The sequence below is a fragment of the Triturus cristatus genome, chromosome 12, assembly GCF_964204655.1.
Source record: "Triturus cristatus chromosome 12, aTriCri1.1, whole genome shotgun sequence".
NCBI lineage: Eukaryota > Metazoa > Chordata > Amphibia > Caudata > Salamandridae > Triturus > Triturus cristatus.
In genome coordinates, this window is record NC_140595.1 from 840334961 (window position 1) to 840358082 (window position 23122).

The following is a 23122-nucleotide window of genomic DNA, read 5'->3' on the forward strand; positions in this document are numbered from 1 at the left end:
AGCTGATTCCAGTCCAGCTGCTAATTGCTCTGAACTCTGCATCCTCAACGAGGTGCGGGATAAGGCTGCTGTCTCAAGGTTATGAAGTTATGACCCCAGAAAAAGCTACCAAAAGATGGTCAAGCTATACTTTACCTTTTTTTGTTTCTTTGAGCCCAATCTGAAAACTTCCTTCTTTTCTCAGACCACCAACAAATGACAAGAGTACCAAAGCTGCCTACTGAATTCACCCTAGAGCGGACAAGACAGCTCTGGAATACCGGACTCTTTTCTATCATCTAAGAGTGCACACAGACAAAGGAGGCCTCTCTCAAGGGAGTGATGTGCCAGGTCCTACAAGATGTCTGCTATTCTTCTTGATAACTTCCTTACAGTTTCCTCAACCATTGTGGGGCCTATTCTTATGGTCCTGTGGCAGTAATCAGTTATTGGGCACGAACTGTTTGGGTTAGGCAGTTACACCTCCTGTCCAGGGGTCACAATATTCTATTGCACTCCACTTTAAATGTCAGAGTACTTGCCTCCAGCCCCTGATTCGGTCTGGGTAGCGGGGTGTAGTAGTTAAAGCATGCTGCAGGTTAGCAACTCAGAATGCTGTATACAGCAACAGATTAACTGTTACTAATGTGCATGTCTGATAGTGATGTGTTTTTAGAAAATCAAGAAGACCTTAGATAGGTGACAGAAGTAGAAAAAAATGCTTAGCACCTTCTAGGCTGGAAAACCAACCCCAAACATTATTAGAATTCCCTACTGCTAGACCCTAGAAAAATAGTTCAACATTGCACCAATACCCTTGGGAGGAAAGCCAGTTTTCTGCTCAATAATATTGGGAAGTCCTTGGGTCTTCTTTCTGACAATAGGGGTTGAGTGACAGGATGCAGGCAGGGATAATCGTCCCCATTCTTTACTTGGTCATTGTAGCATTTGGTACCTAAGGATGCTCTACAATAAAAGTAGGAACCTATAAAATAAACAAACATTATCTTTCAAAATATTATGACCCACCAAGTTCAACCAAACGACCAGGTAGCCCTGTGTTAGAATTCCTTGGCACCCAACTAGCTGTTTCCTGGTGACCAATAGGCTTGCAAATTGGGACCTTTTGGGGTCCTTATCACAGAAGCCCTGAGACCCTCAGGACAAATTCGAAAGTAGTTTGCAAACTAGTTTGCCAGTACCCACTGTATTTTCCCTAGAGTTGTCTTTTCTCTGCCTGCAACTAAATCTCAGAATCTGCTGGTGTCAGTGGCATTTTTCTGGTAGTGAGGCACCCTCAAGGTGACACCTGTTGCCACTAGTTTAGTTAAAAAAAGTTAACACGAGTGACCTGATTTTCACCATTTTTTTCTCATTGGGTCAGGCTAGATGGATGGTTCAAAAGATTCCAGATTCACGTTTGCCTCTAAAACATGAGCAGGTTTCCCTCACTCGGAGAAATTAAGATTGTCTTTGGGTTCCACGGAAGACATGGTTACGAGACACAACCCCCCCCCCCCCCCCCCCCCCCTTGGAGGGTTGCGAGCCCCTTGGAGGGTTGCGAGCCCCTTGGAGGGTTGCGAGCCCCTTGGAGGGTTGCGAGCCCTGGAATTGTGAGGGTGAAGCAGGTTCTTGCTTCTCTGCTTCTAAAGGCAATGGAAGAAGGTATTGACCCTAGTCTTGTTTTTGTTTCTCTTGGGCAGGGATGACCTCCTAGCCTCGGGGCAGTGCTAGTCATCCTGTTCCCATGCAGGACAGAACCGCGTTCTGCAGATTGGTAGCTGCTTCTTAGTGACCGTTGAGGAGCGAAGTAATGGATTGCAGAAGGTTCTGATGATAATCTAAATGTAGACCCTCAATAAAGAGGATGGAGACTCGACTCGTCGTGTAAGCGGAGCCTGGTGCACCTGAAAGCCAGTTTAGAAACAAGAAAAAGATTGGAGAGACTTTGCAAAGGCTATGTGCGGTGCTATGAAAAGTGCTGAGTGCCTAATGACGGATGGCTAGTCTGGATTTAGGAAGATGTATGGCCTGCCTGTTTGTTTAAGCTGCCCTCCACACTTGCCATCTCTGCACTCCTGCTATACCATTTTGCAGTAACCTGGTTAATGAGACACTACTCCGATCTCGGAGAGGAGGCTTCTGCATCCAACTCAGTTAGATCCCTCAGGCTGGTGACCGTTACTAGATCCAACAGGAATATTCTTTCTCCAGTATTAGGGTGTCTTTCATAGATTCACATGCTTGAATATTCCCCGTCGTCGGAGTGGGAGTCCCACGGTAAATAAAATAGCTATATATATATATATATATATATATATATATATATATATATATATATTAAAAAATATATACATAAGTAATCATATAATTAGCGCATGTAGGTGTAAAACACACATAGTGTACCTATAAGAGAAAACTCCATAGGAATACAATGGAGAGAGACAAAAGACCTTTGTAGTCTATCTCTGTCATTATGTAAGTCCGAACTCCAGCCAATCTGGCGTCAGCCCCTCTCTAGAACCTTCTCCTCAGAGCTTCTCACCTCAGATTTTCTACCGCACGTCGTGTGACAGGGAGTCTCCCTGAGCTCTGCTCAGTTTTTGTCAGTGAGGATGTCTTCTAGTAAGAAATCTTTGTTTAGACCATGTTCTTCATGTGGAAAACTGCGTTTGTTCTCTGAGGACCCACACAGTAAGTGCATTTACTGTTTATATCCTGACCATGAGGTGGCAAAATGTAAGTTTTGTAGAACTTTTTCTACAAAAACTCTAAAGGACAGAGCAGGCCGCCTGCTATTATGGCTACAGAGACTGAAGGACAAGGATAACCCTCTCTCTGATGTGGAAAGTCTCTTTTCTGGTCGTTCTCAACCAGCCTCTAAGCGCAGTAGTGTGCAGGAGTTACCATCTCCTTTCCTGAAGAAAAAGAAGCTGGCTTTGCCTCTGACAACTGCCACCTTTGTGGTTTCACCTACTGCTTTGTCGCCTAAGGGACACTGTTCTCAGGCTGCTGAGACGTCTACTTCCCATTCCTCGGGGAAAAACTTGTCAGCCTCGTCGACGATCCTCCCGATGACGAGATCTGCTGTTTCTACCTCGTCGACGGTGACCCCGACGACTACGTCAGCTGCTTCGTCGTCGACGAGCGTTATGTCGGCGTTATCCTCGTCGACGATTACCATCAGTTCTTCAAGGGCGGTGACTTCTGTTGTGCCCATTACTTCGACGTCGACGAAGAAGGTAAAGGTTCCGTCGACGAAGACTGTGTCGTCGACGAAGACGTCGTCGAGCTCGTCGACGCCCATTCCGTCGGCGAAGAAAAAGAAGATCCCGACGACGACACTGTCGACGGTGGTTCCGTTGACGAAAGCCTTGTCTACGAAGACCTGGACGACGGCTCCGTCGGCAGCGGCTCCGTCGACGGTGGCTCCGTCGGCGATGGCCCCGTCGACGGCGGCTCCGTCGACGGCGAATCCGACGACGGCAATTTTGTTGCCACAGACTTTGTCGACGATAATTCCTTCGACCATCATTCCTTCGACGACGGCTCCATCGACGAGTACATCTCCACAGACATTCGTAAGGGTACGAATAAGCGGTGTGGCGGCTACCCAGAAAACAAGAAGGGAAGGAGTTTCTTGGACACCATTACCTCCTACTGTGGGCTCGGAGAGCCAGGAACATAATATTCCTTTGGGAGTTGCACAGCCTCCCTCACCATTATTCGCTACAGATTCGGATCAGGAATCCGAGGGGTTACCGGAGTCTTTCGGAACGGCACAAAGTCCATCCGACTTGGTTATTAAGTGCCAGGATGTCAGTAGTGAGGATGAGGATCCGGTATATATACACCAGGCCCCTCCGAAGCATAAAACGGCGACTCTTCCTCTGTCGCTTATTACTAATCTCCAACGCATGTTGGACGACTACAACCAACGGTTCCCTCTATCCCCTCAACGTTCAGAGGTTCCGTCAACCCCGGTGATTCCAGCAATTATTCCACCGGTACCTATTGTAAATCCTGCTCCTCAGATGCCGCCTGTACCTCCACGACAGGTTCCGGAAAGGTTGTTGCCTCATTATGAGCCTGTAGAGGAAGGCCCTCAGGACACAGAAGAGGGTGAAATCCCAGATGATGATGGGGATGTAGATGACAATGATGATGATATGGCGGAGTGGGACAATTACCAGGCACAAACACCATCCCCCTCACAGATAGTAACAGGGGATTCACCTCCAGTGGACATAGCCAATTTTCACCAACTGATGGAAAGGGCATCACACCGTTTTAAGTTAACAACGGAGCGCAGGGAGGAAGATTGCTTCCTTTATGATTTCAAGAATCAACCCTACAAACAGACTCATGCTATTCCCATAGTTGAGTTTATTTGGGAAGAAGGCAAGAAATTAATGCAGACACCGAATACCTTGCCAGCTCAGGTGCCTCGATTAGAAAAGAAATATAAGGCACCAATAGGAACCCCAGCATGCCTCACGGGTCAGGCTAAACCTGAGTCGGTCGTTACGCAGGCAGCGCAACGTAAGGCGAAAAATCCGGCATCTTCTATCACCTCGCCTCCGGATCGTGACGGACGTCGGATGGATGCCATAGGGCGTAAATTCTCTTCTATGGCCTCTACGGTGGTTAGAGCAGCTAATGCCTTGGCCATCCTGGGACGATATGACAGACAAGTTTGGGCTGATATCTCGGATGTGGTTCAGGAGTTACCAGAGCCATCTAAAGTGGAGGCAATGAAGTTGCTCCAAGAGGGAGAAGCGGCATCGGCGGAAATAATCGATTGTGCAGTAGACATCGCCTGCATGGGTTTCCGTCAGCTTGCCGGAGCGGCTGTTCTGCGTAGGCAAGGATGGTTAAAATCTACATCCTTTCGTCAGGAGGTTCAGTCCATGATCCTAAACATGGCATATGACGGCGAGTCTTTATTTGGGAGCCACGTCGATGAAGCTCTACAGTCCATAAAGAGAGACACTGAAACAGCTAGATCACTAGGAAACATTCAATTTCAGCGGAGTAATTTTCGTGGTGCACGCGGACGCGGCACCTCCTCAAGTTTTCGAAGAGACAATAAACAATACAAACCTTACAATCAAGGATCCAACCGTTACTCTTATGGACAGCAACAGCAAACATCACGGCAGCAAACCTCCAAGTCATATAGAGGAAAATCCTCATACAGAGGAACCGCATCAAAGAGACAGTGACTCTTACCGGACAGACAAGGTTGGAGGTCGAATCTCTCTGTTCTTTTCCCAATGGTCCTCCATCTCAAAGGACCGTTGGGTTTTGGACATTGTGAAGAAGGGACACGCCTTAGAATTCACCAAATTCCCTCCTCCCACTCCACCCTCCGGACCGCCACCAGCTCACATGAAAGAACTGTTGCATCAAGTACGACTTTTAAGGCAAAAAGGAGCTATAGAACTGGTACCAGTGTCTCAGAAGGGAAAAGGTTTTTATTCCCGGTTCTTTTTGATCACAAAGAAAAACGGAGAGTGGAGGCCCATCCTCGATCTAAGAGCACTAAACAAATATATAGAGAGCCAATCCTTCCGTATGATGACGCTGGTAGACATCTTGCGCTTACTCTTGCAGGAAGATTTTCTGGCGACGATAGATCTCCAGGATGCCTATTTTCATATCCCTATTTTACAGCGGCATCGAAAGTTCCTGCGTTTTCGAGTGGGTCAACACGATTACCAATTCAAAGTGTTACCATTTGGCCTGCGCTCGGCCCCTCGAGTGTTCACGAAGGTACTGGCTCCAGTAATAGCGTATTTGCGCCTCCAGGGAGTGCAAATATTTCCATACCTGGACGATTTTCTCCTGAAATCTCAGTCAAGCACTCACCTGCGACAACACACTCTTCTGTGCCAGAACGTGTTTCGCTCTTTACGCCTGTCCGTAAATGTGGAAAAATCCCAACTTCATCCGTACCAACAAAGAGATTTCCTGGGCGCAACTCTGGAGACTGTGTCAGCGAAGGCATTCCTCTCCCAGGAGCGTCTCAAAAAGATGCTGCGACTGGTGGCTCTGATCAGATCAAGAGAGTCAGTTTCTGTGAGACTATTAAAATCATTTCTGGGGATGGCGTCGTCATCCATTGCCTTGATCCCTCATTGCCGGCTGAGGACACGTCCTATACAGGAAGCTCTGGATGCTCAGTGGCGTCAGGTAACGGGATCTTTCCACGACATGATATGTGTCACAGATCAGATGAAGTCAGCACTCGCATGGTGGGCAATTCCAGCCAACTTGACGGAAGGCATGTCCTTTCTGTCGCTGCCACCGGACAGAACACTCACAACAGACGCCTCATTGGAAGGATGGGGCGCTCATTTGGAGGATCTCTCTGTGAAGGGAAGATGGTCCACACATCAAAGATCTTGGCACATCAACAAGTTGGAGCTCATGGCGATTTTTCTGGCTCTAAAATCGTTTCTGCCTTTGCTCCAAGGAGAGTCAGTGCTAATACAGACAGACAACACAACCTGTATGCACTATGTCAACAAACAGGGCGGAACAAAATCCCCAAGTCTCTCCAGGCTAGCTCAAAGAATTTGGAACTGGTCTCTCAGTCATCAGATCTTGCTTACGGCAGTCCACCTGCCAGGAGTATCCAATGTCCTAGCGGATTCCCTAAGCAGGTCCTCCTCGTCGACCCACTCTAGAGAGGATATTCCAACTATGGGGCCGTCCGCAACTCGATCTCTTTGCCACGCCGGAGAACCGGAAATGCCGAAATTACGCAAGCTGGCATCCCCACAAGCAATCACAAGGGAATGCCCTTTTGATAAACTGGTGCAATCTATTTGCGTACGCCTTTCCTCCAATACCCCTCATACCTCGGGTTCTTTGGAAGATGAGGAGACAACCTTGCCACCTGATCCTAATAGCCCCGCGCTGGCCACGGCAAGCGTGGTTCTCAGAACTGCTCCTCCTGTCCCAATGCCAGCCAATCCTCCTGCAACATCGGACGGATCTGCTCACAATGAGCGAAGGGAGAATTTGTCATCCAAATCCCTCCTCACTGAGCTTATCAGCATGGAACCTGAACACCATGAGTTCGCCCACCTAGACATCCCCCAGGATTGTAGGGATATTTTGGCCCAGGCAAGAGCACCTTCTACAATCAGGACGTACAAGTTTAAATGGAAACGATTCTGCCATTGGTGTGCTGCTAACGGAGTTCATCCGATACATTCCACGGCAGAGCAATTGCTACCATTCTTCTTGCACCTAGCCAGTTCTGGACTGTCGCATGCAACCCTAAGGGTTTTTCTAGCAGCCATTTCCCGTTTCCGGCAAGATGGATCAAGTTCCCTTTGTTCCTCAAGAATAATCCGCCAATTCTTTAAGGGCCTATTCCGGAAATTTCCGCCAGTTCGGCGTCCTCCTCCGTTGTGGCACCTCAACGTTGTGTTGGCACAATTGATGAGACCTTCGTTTGAGCCCATTCACAAGGCCGACCTAAAATATCTCACTTGGAAAGTAGCTCTACTTCTGGCACTAACGTCTTCTCGTCGTGTCAGTGACCTCCATGCTTTTACCATCAAACCTCCGTTCCTGCAGTTCAAACCGGATGCTGCAGTGTTACGCACCAATCCATCATTTCTACCCAAGGTGCCTACTGACTTTCACATTAATGAGCCAGTAATATTAAAGACCTTTTTTGCCAATCCTCAGACACCTGCAGAACAAAGATTACATTCTTTGGACGTCAAGCGGTGTCTTAAGTTCTACATCAGTAAGACAGCTTCTTTCAGGAAATCCGATCAACTTTTTATAGCATATGGACGCTGTCATAAAGGACGTCAGGTTACTAAACCAACGATTGCACGCTGGATCTCGGCAGCTATTGTCTTTTGTCACCAAAGGGCAAATAAGCCTCTGCAGTCTCCAGTGAGGGCACACTCCACTAGGGCAGTATCATCATCTACTGCCTTATTTGCTGGAGTATCTTTGCAACACATCTGCAGAGCAGCTACGTGGTCGACCAGACACACGTTTACTAAGCACTACTGCTTGGCAACTTTAAGCGAGGAGGATGCTGCAGTGGGACAGGCAGTGCTGCGCAATCTTTTTAAGTAAGGTGAGCCTCTTCCTCCCGCCTCCATATTGTTTCCATATATGTATATTATGCATTTACAATGTTACAGTTGTTCAATACTGTTTTTATGCATAAGAAGATTGATTATCTATATATGTTGAATCTATTTTGGCATGGAAACAATGGTGATTGTTACTGCTAGCTATTCTATATTCAAGCATGTGAATCTATGAAAGACACCCTAATACTGGAGAAGAACAATTGTTACTTACCTGTAAACAGGTGGTTCTCCAGTATTGGTGTCTTTCATAGATTCACATGCGACCCTCCCTCCTCCCTTCAGAGGCTCTCTTCTCCTCATGCACTTTACAGTCACTCTTGTGCTACGAAAATCTGAGGTGAGAAGCTCTGAGGAGAAGGTTCTAGAGAGGGGCTGACGCCTGATTGGCTGGAGTTCGGACTTACATAATGACAGAGATAGACTACAAAGGTCTTTTGTCTCTCTCCATTGTATTCCTATGGAGTTTTCTCTTATAGGTACACTATGTGTGTTTTACACCTACATGCGCTAATTATATGATTACTTATGTATATATTTTTTACTATATATATATATATATATATATATATATATATATATATATATATATATATTGCTATTTTATTTACCGTGGGACTCCCACTCCGACGACGGGGAATATTCAAGCATGTGAATCTATGAAAGACACCAATACTGGAGAACCACCTGTTTACAGGTAAGTAACAATTGTTCTTCAGTGCTCTGGTAAGGCAGTTTTGTGTACCGTAGATACTAATTCCTATTTCATAATTGCTAGAATAGTCCAGTTTTATAATGCTAACTAAAAACTATTAATGGGAACTCTGTACTTGTTGTTCAACCAGTGACATTGTACATTTTTATAAGGGTGAAGTCCTGTAAAATCCTTATCACAAGTTCTGCCTTTCCATGTAGTGGCGTTAACAAGTAAAGTTGCTGTCCCTCTGGGAAAGACCTATCTGTGTCTTTATCTACTAATGACTGTCCTGTTCTCTATTGTTAGCATTGAGCTCGGCGAGCCGCCTTTGGTGCACACCGCTGCCAACCTCTTCAAGGAGATGTGCTACAGGTACCGAGAAGAGCTCATGGCAGGGATTCTCGTAGCTGGTTGGGACTCCAGGAAAGGAGGCCAGGTAAGAGCAGTCACTGAGCCTTGTCAATATGGGGAGGGGGGGCGGGGGGCGGAGGGCGAGGCCTTTTTAGGAGTTAAAAAAATTTTTTTTAAAAAGACTACATCGAATTTAGGTGCTTGCAATAATCAAAAAACTTTATTCTGTTATTGTGGAATCCCAGTAAAATCCATACATTTCATTAAAATCCTGCCAAATTGGCTGGTATCCACCACATTATCCAATTATCTGCCTAATTCTTATCCATTATAGGTTTGGCTTTTAGTTTCTGCACTCGTAATATCTGCTTCCTGGCCTCCATGTTCTGTTCAAGTACACATTTCACAATAATCCTGGAATGTTTCGGTATTTCCATAGCACAAACTTAGTGGGCTAGCAGCGAAGCACTGTATGGGGGTAAACCCCAATTGGGATACATGAGCGGGTGGGTGGGCCGGATGGAGGAGGTTGTGCCAGTGAAATAGGTTAAAAGTAAGTTTTATTTGTAGTGCTTCTTGAAGATGCAAGTGTTCGAGTTGTTCCTGAGTTGTAGGAGAGTTGGTGCTTTTCTGATATTGGGGGGATATGTTGCTCCATATCGTGGGGGCATAGAGTGAGGTGGCGTGGTTTTTCCTTCCTGCAGTATTTAGCTTCCTATGTGGCGTTGTTGGAGCTCCTTGTCTGGTTTTGACTTCCAGATATTGTTAATTTGTTAGCTGCATACAGGAGTCTTCGAGTCGAGGGCCTTTTAAGTGATGCAGCTGATCTTGGAGATGATCCTGCTTTGCCAGTGTATTCAGTGTAGGTCTTTGGTGTTAGGGCAATATAGTTGGATTTTTCTTTTTTTGTTTTTGGGCCACTTGATGAGTTGTTCTTCTACATGAAGGAACCCTTTCTGGAAAGTGAGGGCAGCCACTGAGATTCCTTTGTTTGGGGTGTTGCCTCTATATAGGTTGGAGAGGACTAGGGCTTGAACTGTCATTTGCTTGGGAGAACATTTTCCACTTTCTAAGGGAGTGAGTTGGAGCCAGTCTGTGTTAGTCTTTATGGCAACGTGTTCTAAAAGAGCGGTTCTAGTCATGGGTGAATCCGTTATCTGGCCTGTTTGTCAGTTGGGGTGTGAAGCCCGTTCGTTGTAAGTTGGAGTCATGAGTGAATCGGAGTGCGTTTTGCATTGTTGGTAAACAGGAGTGATGGTGTCTTTGTGAGGTTTACATCCCGTAGTTTGACGTCCAGGTTTGGAGGTATGTGGAGCAGGCTTTGATTCGGTCATTGGTTGAGGGGATTTTGAGTTGTCATCCATATGCTGATGGATATTGACGTTGTCTGCAGGGATGGCTCCCAGTTATTCCATATAAAAGATAATGATGCGTGGTGATGATGGGTGACCGGATGGAGTCATGGGGATGCCGCAGCTGACTGGAGAGATTGGTTGTTCTTATGTGAACAAGTTGCTCTCTGTTACTGGGGTAGGATGGGAACCATTGCAGGACTGTGCCAGCAGCGCCCATGCAAGCTTTCAGGGTGTGGATGATTGCTGAACGGTTGACTATGTTGAAAGCTGCTGAGAGGTCGAACAGGACCAGGAGGTTGTTTTTTGGTATTGAGGAAGAGGGTGTCACTGACTACTTGGACCATGGCTGTTTCAATACTGCAGTGTGTTCTGAACCCCGATTGATAGTCTTGAAAGAGATTATTCTTGAATTTGTGCTTTGTTACTGTATGCCGGCTGCCTTCTCAATGATTTTTATTTTTTTTACAACAAATGGGAGGTGGTTATAGCAAGTTGGCATGGTCGGCTGGATCTATTGTAGGCATGTCGGCTGGGACAGAATATGTCCAATCTTGAGGTTGTCCAGAAAAATGTCCTGGGTTAGCCAGGAGTTCGCAATGTGTGTGGGCTTCTCAATAACAGAGCTGGAGCGAACCATGTTTCCTCTTTGTAGGCGGTGGCTTTGTGTGAGCTCCAAGAGTGGTTAAAATGTAGAAATCCCGTCTGTACATGCAGCCACGCAATATGCTATCTGCTGCTTTAAGATCACAGTTCTTACAGAAATGAATAATGTGACCAGATCAACTGCTACAAACTTCTAAATGTAGGTATTCCATGCCTGTACTGGAGTAAATCTTCTGCAGGTACTGCCTTAAACATCTGTTGGTCCAAACGTGAGTCAGTTGTCTTTTCTGTTTGCAGGTTTATAGTGTTCCCATGGGTGGAATGATGGTGCGTCAACCCTTTTCCATTGGTGGCTCCGGCAGTTCCTACATCTATGGTTTTGTGGACTCCTCTTACAAGCCAGGAATGACAAAAGAAGAGTGCTTGAAGTTTACTGCCAACGGTGAGTTTTTCATTCTCTCCGTGCCGTGTTCTTAGCGTTTTTTTTTTTTTTTTTTTTTTTTTTAACTGTATGCACATTGGGACGAAGTTCAGAAGAGATTTATGATACTTGCAGACAGTGGACCAATTCAAGTTACCTGTTGTGTTCACTGTTCATGAGGGGTATTTTTTGGGGTGGGGGTCTTTAAATTGATGCGTGTGAAATTTTCAGGAGTCAAACTATGTGAGTTACTTCCAATATGACCACATTCACTGGCAACCGTCATACAGACCGATTTTTAAACATCTGGGGGCCGATTCCGATCCTGGAAAAACGCTGTACAAATCGTGGTATGGAGCGTTTTCCCCATACAACTCGTACTTGTAAGTATTCCCCTACAACCTAGGAAGTACAAATAGACGCTCTCCATACAAATTGTAAAAAAGACCATACAACTCGTGTATACAAGCGATTCCGATTCGGATTGCCCTGTACGCGACGTTCACATGTATTCCCGGCAGCAGTTTACAACCCGTCAAGTACGATTCGTTCAAACGGCACTCCGTACGGCTCTTTTTTAAATTTTTTTTTACAGGAGCCAAAAAGTGCCGGGAAAACATTGTACGCCCCGAAAACAGTATGAGACAGGCCCCCCATGTACGCGTCGTACACCCCATGAATACAGGGGTACGGTGCGCATGTACGGTGCGTAACGATGACACGGAAAGTGGGGTACGGTGCGTATATACGCGCTGAAGGGGTACTGGTCGTGTACGCACCGTACCCCAAAAGTGCGTATGTACGGTGTGGACCCCAAAATCGCATATGTACGGTGCGTACATGCGCGATGTTGGGGTACGATCCATACACACGCCTCTCATGTGGGGGGACCCCTGTACGACCCATACCCCTATACGACCCATACCCCGGTACGACCCATACCCCGGTACGACCCATACCCCGGTACGAGTCGTACCCCTAGAACGAGTCATACCAGGGTACGAGGCATATAGGGGTTCGCTTCGTAGCCCGGTACGAGTCGTTCCCCCGTATACAGGCCATTTTCCATACAGATCGCATGCTGACAACCCGGTACGAATCGTACTTGACGGGTTGTACAGCCTTTTTACAAATTGTATGGTCTTTTTTACAAGTCCGTGTCGTACAGCTTTTCCCGATCCGATTTTGTAAGGATCGGGCCGATCTTTATGTATTTTTCCCGTACGAATCGTACTTGACGGGTTGGAAGGGACTTGTACGATTTGTATGGAAATACGGATCTGATTTGTATGTAAAATAAAAGTCCAGGATCAGAATCGGCCCCCTGGTGTATGGGCAGGTAGGTTGAAACCAAGTTGCCAGGTAGAAACTTAACTTTTGCGTGGCCAGGCTTCTAAATTGTTTTCATGTACATCTAAATTCAATTACAATTGAACAATTGTTTCATGGCTCTTAAAAGTGCATGAATGTTTGCTCACAATTGGCACATGTAGCCAAACTGCTTGGTGCAGATGCCTTAATCGGTGAGAAAGTTTGGGGGTGGGGGGGTGTAAATACATAGTGAGAGGCAGAGAGGGTATTGTTTATAACACCAGTAGTCTTTTAATGTTTTACAACACAAGATCACTCGGGAATGGTGTGCTTTTAATCCCCTTTTCCTTCATCACTCCAGAAGTAGGGCTGGCGTGGAGCTTTTCCTCAGCAAGACAGGCGAACGCACAAAAAAAAAAATAAAGAAGGGAAAAAAAAGACCACGTTTTAATTGGGCTTTCCTTCCTATTCTTTTTTTTTTTTTTTTTTTTTTTAACTCTGGGAAAGGTGTGAGGGAGAAACACCCCAACCATCATCAGTGGTCGCGAGCTGTTGGCGGCTTTAAGCTTTAAACAACATAAATACCCCGTCAGTTCTCCTCAGGCGCCCCAGCTCTGCGCGTTGGTTTGCTCACTCCAGAGCCTGCTCTAGTGAACCATCCCCTCACACGGGCACGTACCTCAGGGAGCCATGCTCATCCAGGAGCGTGGCTGGCTTGAACGCGGTACCGGAGGAGGTCCATCTCCCAACCCTGGAGTAATTGCTGGTGGTCTCTGGAACAGTTCGGCGTCTCTCCCCTTTTCGGTCTCTCGGGAACAGCAATCGTGGGGTTTTCCAGCCCGTCTGGTCCTCCGGTCGGGGACTGGTTTCTCGGCTTGTCCTCGCTTCCAGGTTCCTCAGCAATGACGACACACCTCCCGTCGCCGATGCCATTCCTGATAAGGCCTTGCTCTCCTGACATTCTATTGGTGCATGTGACGATGTCCCTTGGGTCGGGTTGCTTCCGCTGGAAGGTGCGTAATTGTAGGGGACGAGAGGCTCTTCCTCCAGCGGTTCCCATGGCGACTGAAAATAAAGCACGGGGGAAACATAAGGGGGAAAATAGTCAGTGAAGTCCTCCTCCTGGTCTTGGGCACTCATTGTGACAGTGGAATTGTCAGATATAAGCATTTTTCATTTTGGGTCTCATTAATTTTTAGTCATTGCTGTAGTAAAAACTGCTGAACATAATTATGTTCAATTTTACGTGACACAAGTAGGTCATGTCCACAGGGCGGTTTTCTTGGGTACCACCCACATGAGACTGACCAAAACCTTTCTAACCTGAAAATGCCTACCTAAGTGAGCTGTAACTAGATACAATGTAGCCAGTGTTGACGAGTTTTGTACTTTTAAGTTTAGGTTTGGCATTCTACTGTTGAAATGCTATACCTTTCATTAGGCCATTCCATATGGTCACACTATACCGTGCTACAGTTGCTCAAACGGGGTAGCGGGTGAGACACTTTTTGTTCCTTTGAGTGACATATGCCATACATAGGGTAAAATGGCTGTGGCCGTTGCTGAATTACACAAACTTGAGGTTGGCGTGCACCTAGTAAAGACTGATATCTCAAACTGTGGTGCATACGGATTAATAAGTAAGATCTTTTAAACTTACTGTATGTACGTGAAGTTCCTTGAGAATCTGTTAGATAACGTTTTAACATTTTATGTGCTTTTACTCAAAATACCTACTACTGACTTGGCATTCTTACTTGACCTAATTTTTATGGTTTACTGTACATCTGTTTAGTAGTTTTTAGATATTAGTCTTGCATATCCGATCAAGAGAAACATTTTGAAAGGTTAATCTGGATACAAGATTTGGAAGTTTGGAAAATAAACACATCCTGTTAGACATGGGATCCTTTATTCCCTTCATCCAATGTGGGAGCCATTGATTTTTCTTACAACTGTGCCCCTGACGATGTTTGACGGACCCGAGTAGATGTTTAGGTCAAGCCTTGAGCAGCGCATGTGCTGTGCTCTGATGAGACTTTTAGTAAGGGCTTCAGAAAATGCTACCACTGTGGCCTAGAGCTTGAGTGCATGTGCGCGGGCACGCGCTTGCGAGCAGAGGCACCATATGGCTTTCCTCTCTCGTCATGGGTCACAGGCCCTGGCTGTTCTCTCCGCACTCTGCATTCCGCAGAACTTCTCCTGCCTGCTCTTTCCCCTCTCGACCCCTCCCTTTGGACAGGGAAGAGGGAAACTGCTCCTGTTTGCAAGCCTCGTCACTATTCATGCCATGGAAGTTTGTCAATAGGGCATGAACAGTGCGTTTCAGTTCTTGAAAACCAGTGTCCCTGTCTCCCTTTCTACTCCGGGCTGCTCGCTCTTCTGGCCCCCACCCCTAGGCTTCAAGGTCAGTCTGCCAGCAGCTTCACTCGGCAGCTCTTCTCTTCCTTTCCCCCCCCCCCACCCACCCCCCTTTTTTCAGAGGGGAGGGGAAGAGAGGCTGGGTCCATTGCAAGCTTCTCAACCAGCAGCTTTAGGTATGTCATAGCAGTGGCCACTTTACCCTTAATACGTAGTGCTTACCCCCTCTGCCCTGTCCTAACACTTAACATCAGGTTCAAAGCTCGCCGTGCTTACCCCCTCTGCCCCCCGCTCTGTCCTAACACTGATCATCCGGTTCAAAGCTTACCGTGCTTACCCCCCTGCTCCCCGCTCTGTTCTAAAACAGATCATCCGGTTCAAAGCTCACCGTGCTTAACCCCCCCTGCCCCTTACTCTGTCCTAACACTTATCAGGTTCGCAGCTTGCCGTTATGCAGCACAATATCATTGGGTGCAACAACGTCAACTGTTGCATGGCTAAACACTTATAAGGTCCCAAAAGCGAGACCTATTGGCTATGCCAATGCTTGTTTTGTTGTGGTCACCTTTGTTTAAAAGGTTCTTGAATAACTACAGGATGTGTGGTGGGTTTCATCGAGGGGTAGATTCTGATTTCCAAAAATATGACCAGTCCATAGCTTTCCCTGCTGTATTTGCATCTGTGCCTGCAGATTTGTGGCTCATGAGAGATTCAGTCTTTATGAGCTGGTTTGACAGCACAGTGGCTGCCAGACCATTATGTGAGAATCATCTTTAGAGGGACTTGGCTCCGCCCCCATGTTGGAAGCTGGGCGTGCATGTTTTGATTGGCAGAATTTGTGCTTCCACAAAAAGGTGCTTGTTTATCTAGCTACCGGAGCGTGAACTTAGAGGGGCACACACATGACATTGTAATGCTATTAAAGTGTCTTTGATAAATTATAGGGTTTTCTCTGGCAGCAGCACAGAGTGTAAGAAGCCAACCATTAACCTACATGGATTTTGGGTCTGGTTTTGACAGTGCAACTGTCCCTTGACCTTTTAATCTACACCAATGTTGTTCTAAAATTAATTGCTTCCACACTGATGCATATCTATTGCCATGCTATCTACTTGTGATCCTTCCCATTACCATAAAGCATTCCTTTAAACCCAGACCTATTGGCATTGCCAATGCTTGTGTGCTTATGTGGTCTGTTAGTGAAGATGAGACTTACTGCCACACTTGAGTGCGTTGTAGGTTTTAAATTGTAGATAATCACTAGAAGGCACTGTTCCGGGGTGGGTATGGTCGTGAATCAACCAAGTCCAACCACAAAAATAAGGAAGAAGAAAAAATATATATATAGGTATTGGGTCTAGGTACTAGAGATGGGGGGAGACAGCAAAAGTGTCTCTTGTTGCCCTCACACACCCCGAAGGATGTCATGCTTCATCGGGCTGTGCTCCTCGTCGGGCCGGCGGTGCAATGCCCTACGGGTCCCCCGAAGGGTCTCTTTAGCGGAGATCTTTTAGAGAGCTGCCGATGGGTGCATGCGGGTATGTGGAGGGAGAGTACCGGGGTCAGTGGTGAGGGTAGTGTGTGCAAAGATAAAAATACCTAAGGGAGTACTTTAATAAAGAGGTACCCTTGGTACAATAAAAAACGTGAGTAAATTGTTACCTTTCAAGACGTAATGTGTCTATGGTAGCTGGAAAAAAATGGTCGACATGTTTCGCGCCTTAAGTGGTCAAAGTGATCCCTGGCGTTTCATCAGGACCAGTAGTGGTGAGTAATGTGGAAGGGGTGCACAGACTAAGTGTAGTGGGAGAGGTAATAATCACTCTCTCACTGGGCAACAGGGGGGTGTTTTAGTGTCTCCTAACCAGGTAGTGTGTGATTAAGGAGTCTGTTGTGCCCCCTTTGCACTAGACCTAAAAAAAAGTTGGGATTACTCCTTGAGTTTTAAGCGGCGTAGGAGGCCCACACCATCTAGGGGGGTTACTCAGGTGACGGCACTGGAAACCTGCCCGGTCCTGACGCCTGTTGCCCAGTGAGAGAGTGATTATTACCTCTCCCACTACACTTAGTCTGTGCACCCCTTCCACATTACTCACCACTACTGGTCCTGATGAAACGCCAGGGATCACTTTGACCACTTAAGGCGCGAAACATGTCGACCATTTTTTTCCAGCTACCATAGACACATTACGTCTTGAAAGGTAACAATTTACTCACGTTTTTTATTGTACCAAGGGTACCTCTTTATTAAAGTACTCCCTTAGGCAACCCTTAGGTATTTTTATCTTTGCACACACTACCCTCACCACTGACCCCGGTACTCTCCCTCCACATACCCACATGCACCCATCGGCAGCTCTCTAAAAGATCTCCGCTAAAGAGACCCTTCGGGGGACCCATAGGGCATTGCACCGCCGGCCCGACGAGGCGCACAGCCCGATGATGAAGCATGACATCCTTCGGGGTGTGTGAGGGCAACAAGAGACACTTTTGCTGTCTCCCCCCATCTCTAGTACCTTAACCTAGACCCAATACATATACATATACATATATATATATATATATATATATATATATATATATATATATATATATATATATATATATATATATATATATATTTTATTTCTTCTTCCTTATTTTTGTGGTTGGACTTGGTTGATTCACGACCATACCCACCCCGGAACAGTTTTAAATTGTAACCACAGTGTACCTCCAACACATTGTTCTGTCACTTGAAAACCTACCTATACCGCTCTTTGTCAAAGCTCATCAGTGACGTGTGTTTGCCTCTTTTGAAAGTGCTCTTGGATCCTGCCTTTAACAGGGACCATGTAAGGCATATGACCTATTTGGAGATTTCCATGAAGGAGAACTGGTAACCGGGTAGAGCACTTTCTTCTCCTTTATAGGTGTTGTGTCCAAAGTCGCACCCGCCTCCACGTCATGGATCTGTTGTTTGAATCAGGGTACTTAACACACAAACGGCAGGAATAGTTTTTCTCTGAAATCCTAAATTATTGGATCTCTTTTCCCTGCTTTTTTCATTATAAAAATGGCTAGAGTGGTGTTTTCACTCTAATATTCTATTATCTGGTATACATGAGCAAATGAAATCCAAGAAACTATACGACTTTTTAAGCCCCAGAAACTTGTGAAATGGGGGGGGGGGGGGGGTCCCTAAATCCAATTGGCCTTCTATTTTAAGCTGGACTTCCTCGTGCACTATAAAACAGTGCACCTTTTTTTCAAGCCACAGTGGGAATAGTTTAACTTTAAGAGACCGAGAGTTCTTACTTTACAAAGAAGTCTATGACCTAGTAGCCACTGTAAGCAGAGCTCAATGAGTGCATATAAATAACTGCTCTATCCATGAATCTCTCACGGGCAGCAGGATCGAACTTTTCACCAGCTCCCTTCATTTAAGGATTGTTCAAGACTCCTGGTATAATCCAAGTGCTCCCAACTCTCTTGAAGTTCTGTTTAAATGTTACTTTTCGAACATTGCTCGCATAGATCAGCTACTAAAATTGGGTGAAGAGAACTTGATGTGTATTCTTGTTCTGTTAATTGGGTGAAGAGAACTTGATGTGTATTCTTGTTCTGTAATCTGTCTGCAAGAATCCTGGAAGCCGACTAACTTTCCTGTTAATACCTTTTGTCAAATACAAAACTTTGCTTCAAAGGCCTCACGTGACCGAGCTAGCGGCAGTCTTCTCACCCTGGTACTTTGTACCATGGGTATTAAGGAAACAACATGTATGCTCCTGTCATGCTTGAGACCACACATGGCAACCTGTCTGCTCAGAAACTGTTAATTATTAATGTTTCTTTTTCCCCCCAGTAGTTTTTAAAAGTAGGTCTGTCTTAAAATCTGTTTTCTGGGAAATCAAACACTTGGATTCTTTAATAATGACTGGGGGCGACAATGTTAATTGACCTAAACATGACCCTAGTTCTAAAACATTGGGTTCACTAGATTCACTAATTTATGTCCCTATTATTTAATTCCAATCATCAATGTGCCACAAAGTGATATTTTCAACCATATACGAACTGGGCTTCTAACGCTTAAATGGTCATTATTGCCCCAGTCGCCCTATTTCTCACATGGTGGAAGCAAAATTTTGAACTATACCTTCTTACGTGTCCGAGTTTCATGACCGTTCCAAATGGGAAATGCTTTCCTGCAGCAGAGAAAGCAAACGCAATCCTCCAACCGTTTGTAAAAATGTGGGCTTATCTAGCCATGTGACTTCTTTTCACTTGTAATTTCATGACTAACATACACCAGCAATTTAACGATTCCAAAACCTTTCATCGTCATGCCTCAAAGTTGAAAGAACTCTTTTTAAGTATGTTATGACCAACCTGTAAATCGCTTTCATGAAGTGGGTGACAAAGAAATTTTAGCAGGTTGATAGTGGGGGCAAAAAGTCAGCAACAGATGTCTCTTCCAAAGTTACCACTATCTTCATTATGATACGAGCATAAAAAACCAAAGAAGATTATAGTCAACAAGCACTTAACATTATAGGACAGACATCAGATAGCATCTGAGCACACTTGTGTGATCGCATCAAAGACTCAAGGCTGTTAATAGTCACAGGACTGAACTGTAGTGTTACTAGCTACTCTTTAACATTCCTTTTCACACCTGGAAACCTTTCACACTAAACTTCTACTCTACTAATCATACAATTAACTGGGCACCGCCAACTTGCGTTATCCAACATAACATTTCTCAAAGCAAGGTGCTGTTATTAATAAAGTGAAGTCACTTGTCAAGGGCTCTGGGTCCGAACAGTATTCCATTTGCGTTCCTCCGGGACAACCCCACATGCTTGTGTAGCATATTAAGTATCTCTTTACTAATATATGGACCTTTGTGGTGATACCCTCCTCCTGGAAAGCGTCCATCCTACACCCACCGCATAGAACTGGTATTTTGGAAGGCCCTTAAAATCGTATATTTGGACTACTAATTTATGATGGCCACCTCTTTGCTAAATCTCTACCAACAATACTTTCTGAATGCACATAAAGGTGGGTGTTTTTGTTGTATCTTTTTTTTTTTTAAAGTTCACTCTGAGATTTTATTCTACTAACTGTTTTATTACAGACAATATCCTGGGATGAAACGTATTGCTACCCGTGACAGTTGAACAGTTAACAAGCTATTTGTCTGCTGTGTTGATTACTGCTTGGCTTTCGACAAAAGACGTGAAGTGCCTAAATGTCAATAACTAGGAATTGACAATACAACATTGCATTTCTTGATAGAATTGTACACCTGCACCTGGGTGCAAGTAAAGTTCTTTAATGGAAGGGAACTTTACCCTGCAATAAGTACGGGGAACAGTTTATAACCTGGTTGGACACTGGCACCACTTCTGTTCACCATTTCTTTAGTGGTTTTCCCTAAATTATTAGATCATGCAGATGGCCTAGCACGGAAACTGGTGGAGTGAGAGTAAATAATCTGGCATACCCCAGCAAAGGAGACTTGAACACCACAACAAACTAAACTGTTTTGATAATGAATGTTTCAAAACCGAAGATCGTGGCTTTCGGTTGTCAAATACTTTTTTTATTTTACTGTTATGGAAGATTGATTGATTATACAAATCTAGACCGTGTATCAAGCTATCCTTCTTTGGTTAGGTGAAAGGGTCTTCTTTTTAACCTCTTTGTCAAGATTCTAACATAAATATGGCCGTGGAGCTCAAGTTGGGGGAGGGGCGGGTGTTAATCGATGTATCTGTCTGCAAAGATTCTCACATAGGAACAATGAACTTATGCAAAAAATTGGCTTAAAAGAACTTGAATTTTTAAAGAAGCTCAATGAAGCAGATCCTGATAAGTTCCACTGTCTGCGATTATTTAGGCACTTTTACCACAAACAGCACTTGCGTCTGGTATTTGAGCCTCCACGGTAACATGACGAAATATCAGTACTGTTATTTTTGACAGCTACCTTCCTTTATGCATCTATATACCTTTCATGTACTTCTGGATCTATTAATTTTGGATCTATATATTTATTGCTTTTCTTCTAATTCAGCATATCCAATGCACTACCCTATTTTTTACCCTGTACCACTCTCCATATATCCATTACCTCCACTCTCTCATTCATTCATCCCAAACCCCATACTACTATCATCCCCAAAATAACTCTTAAGAGACTTCCCAACTCCACCCCTCCTTGCATCATCTCATGCCTCCTTTTACTATTCTGATCCCCCAAAACATCCCTTTCTAAACCCTCTCTGACTTCTCCCCCTCCACCTCCCTTCTCCCCTCCACCTCCCTTTTACTTCTCCACCTCTACCTACCTTTTTACTCATCCCAAGCCGCCTCCTACTGCTATGAGCTCTAAAACAACAACAAAATCTAACTCCTTCCCTTCTGCCCCCCCCCCCCCCCCCCACTAGCCTTTTCAATCCAAATAAGACTAGCATGTCCCCAATTCAAATTAATTTCAAGTGTCACTATACTAATTTTCCTCACTAATCCTGTTTGGGAGTAGCGTGCTACTCGCCAAAAACACTTCCAACACCCCACCAGGGGTAGCAAGCGCTATATAAATGCAAACCTGTATTTGGTATATTACACTGATAGTTGTTTGATTCCGCATTAGCAATTATTTTGTTCATCATACCTCTTTAGCAGAACAGCTGTATGCTCTAAATACTTACTCCTGGTTAATTTTACTCAAATCAAAATCCATGTAATCTGCAATCAGACTTTTGGTGTATGTTTCTTTAATCTGTGTGTGTGTCTGTGTCTGAATCTGAAGTAGTGATACATTTGATTCCTAGTGTTACGTGAATTGTTGGGAATGCTGGTTATCCTACACGGTTTACCCTACCATGACTGATGCCAGGGAGATCTGTCTATTGGCCGTTACTAGAGATGATTTACAGGCTTGTGCAAAGCTTCGGTTCAAGCTGTGTTGTCTGATTTTTCTTGCAGCTGTTGCTTTGGCAATGGAACGAGATGGCTCCAGTGGTGGCGTGATTCGTTTGGCTGCGATTACAGAAGCGGGCGTCGAACGCAAAGTCATCCTTGGCCACGAGTTACCTCGTTTCAATATCGATTGAGAGACTGTCTCCCCTAGCTACCAACATTTGTTCCATGTTCGCTGTTGCTGTGGTGCAGCTGGACCATCTGCATCCATCTTTTGAGTTACTCATTTTGATATTTTGATGTGTTAAAATAAATACACTTGACGCGAACTGTATCCATGGTGTTTCAGAACAACTATCTGCTGTCACTTTTGTGTAGCTGCCTTGAAGTACTTTAGAACCAAGCCTGCTCTGGAGAGGGTGCTGTGGGGCGAGGGCTAGGCTGTAATTCGAGGGCTTGATAGGTTGTACGGATCTCTTCCTTTTCAGTATTTCATTTTATCTCTGACCTTCACCATCTCTTTCCACAGTCCTGTCACAGTTTGGCTACTTCTTGAAGTAGAGAAATCAAAAATTGTGCAATGAAGTGCTGTCTAAATGAATTAGTTATTACTTGTAGCTGGTCTTTGATACCAGTTGTAGAGAAGTCCACTTACCAGCTGATCTCAGTTCCCCGCTTTGTCTGCTATAATAAAACCTGCAGAATGTGCTGATGAAACAATACTAGGTCTTGTGCCTCCTCGAATTACAAAGCGGGTGGGCTCATATCGGATATGGATTAGGCACAGATGGAAAAAGCCGGTTTCTTAAAGTCGCCAAATAGATTGTGTTTTCATGGTAGGAGGGCCTCGCAGAAAGGGTTTTATAGGGGGGGGAATCACTTTCACTTCGCCCACTTTGCTTTGACTGTATTTTCTTTCCATCTGATGTTTACTTCCTAGCATTTACTTTTCCCCCCCTCAATTTACAGAGTTACCTTTTTAGGTATGTATAAATTTGTACGA

General features: G+C 45.1%; 1 protein-coding gene across 1 annotated transcript in view; it reads left to right on the forward strand.

The window, feature by feature from the left end:
* The window catches only part of PSMB6 (proteasome 20S subunit beta 6), a 45433-nt gene extending 22980 nt beyond the window's left edge, over positions 1 to 22453 (forward strand). Inside the window, exons 4-6 of the mRNA XM_085639348.1 lie at positions 9112 to 9241; positions 11412 to 11556; positions 22186 to 22453. Coding sequence (XP_085495474.1) covers positions 9112 to 9241; positions 11412 to 11556; positions 22186 to 22313 — 403 coding nt within the window. The 3' untranslated portion in view covers positions 22314 to 22453. The remainder of the gene's footprint in view (positions 1 to 9111; positions 9242 to 11411; positions 11557 to 22185) is intronic.
* Positions 22454 to 23122: the final 669 nt, after the last annotated feature.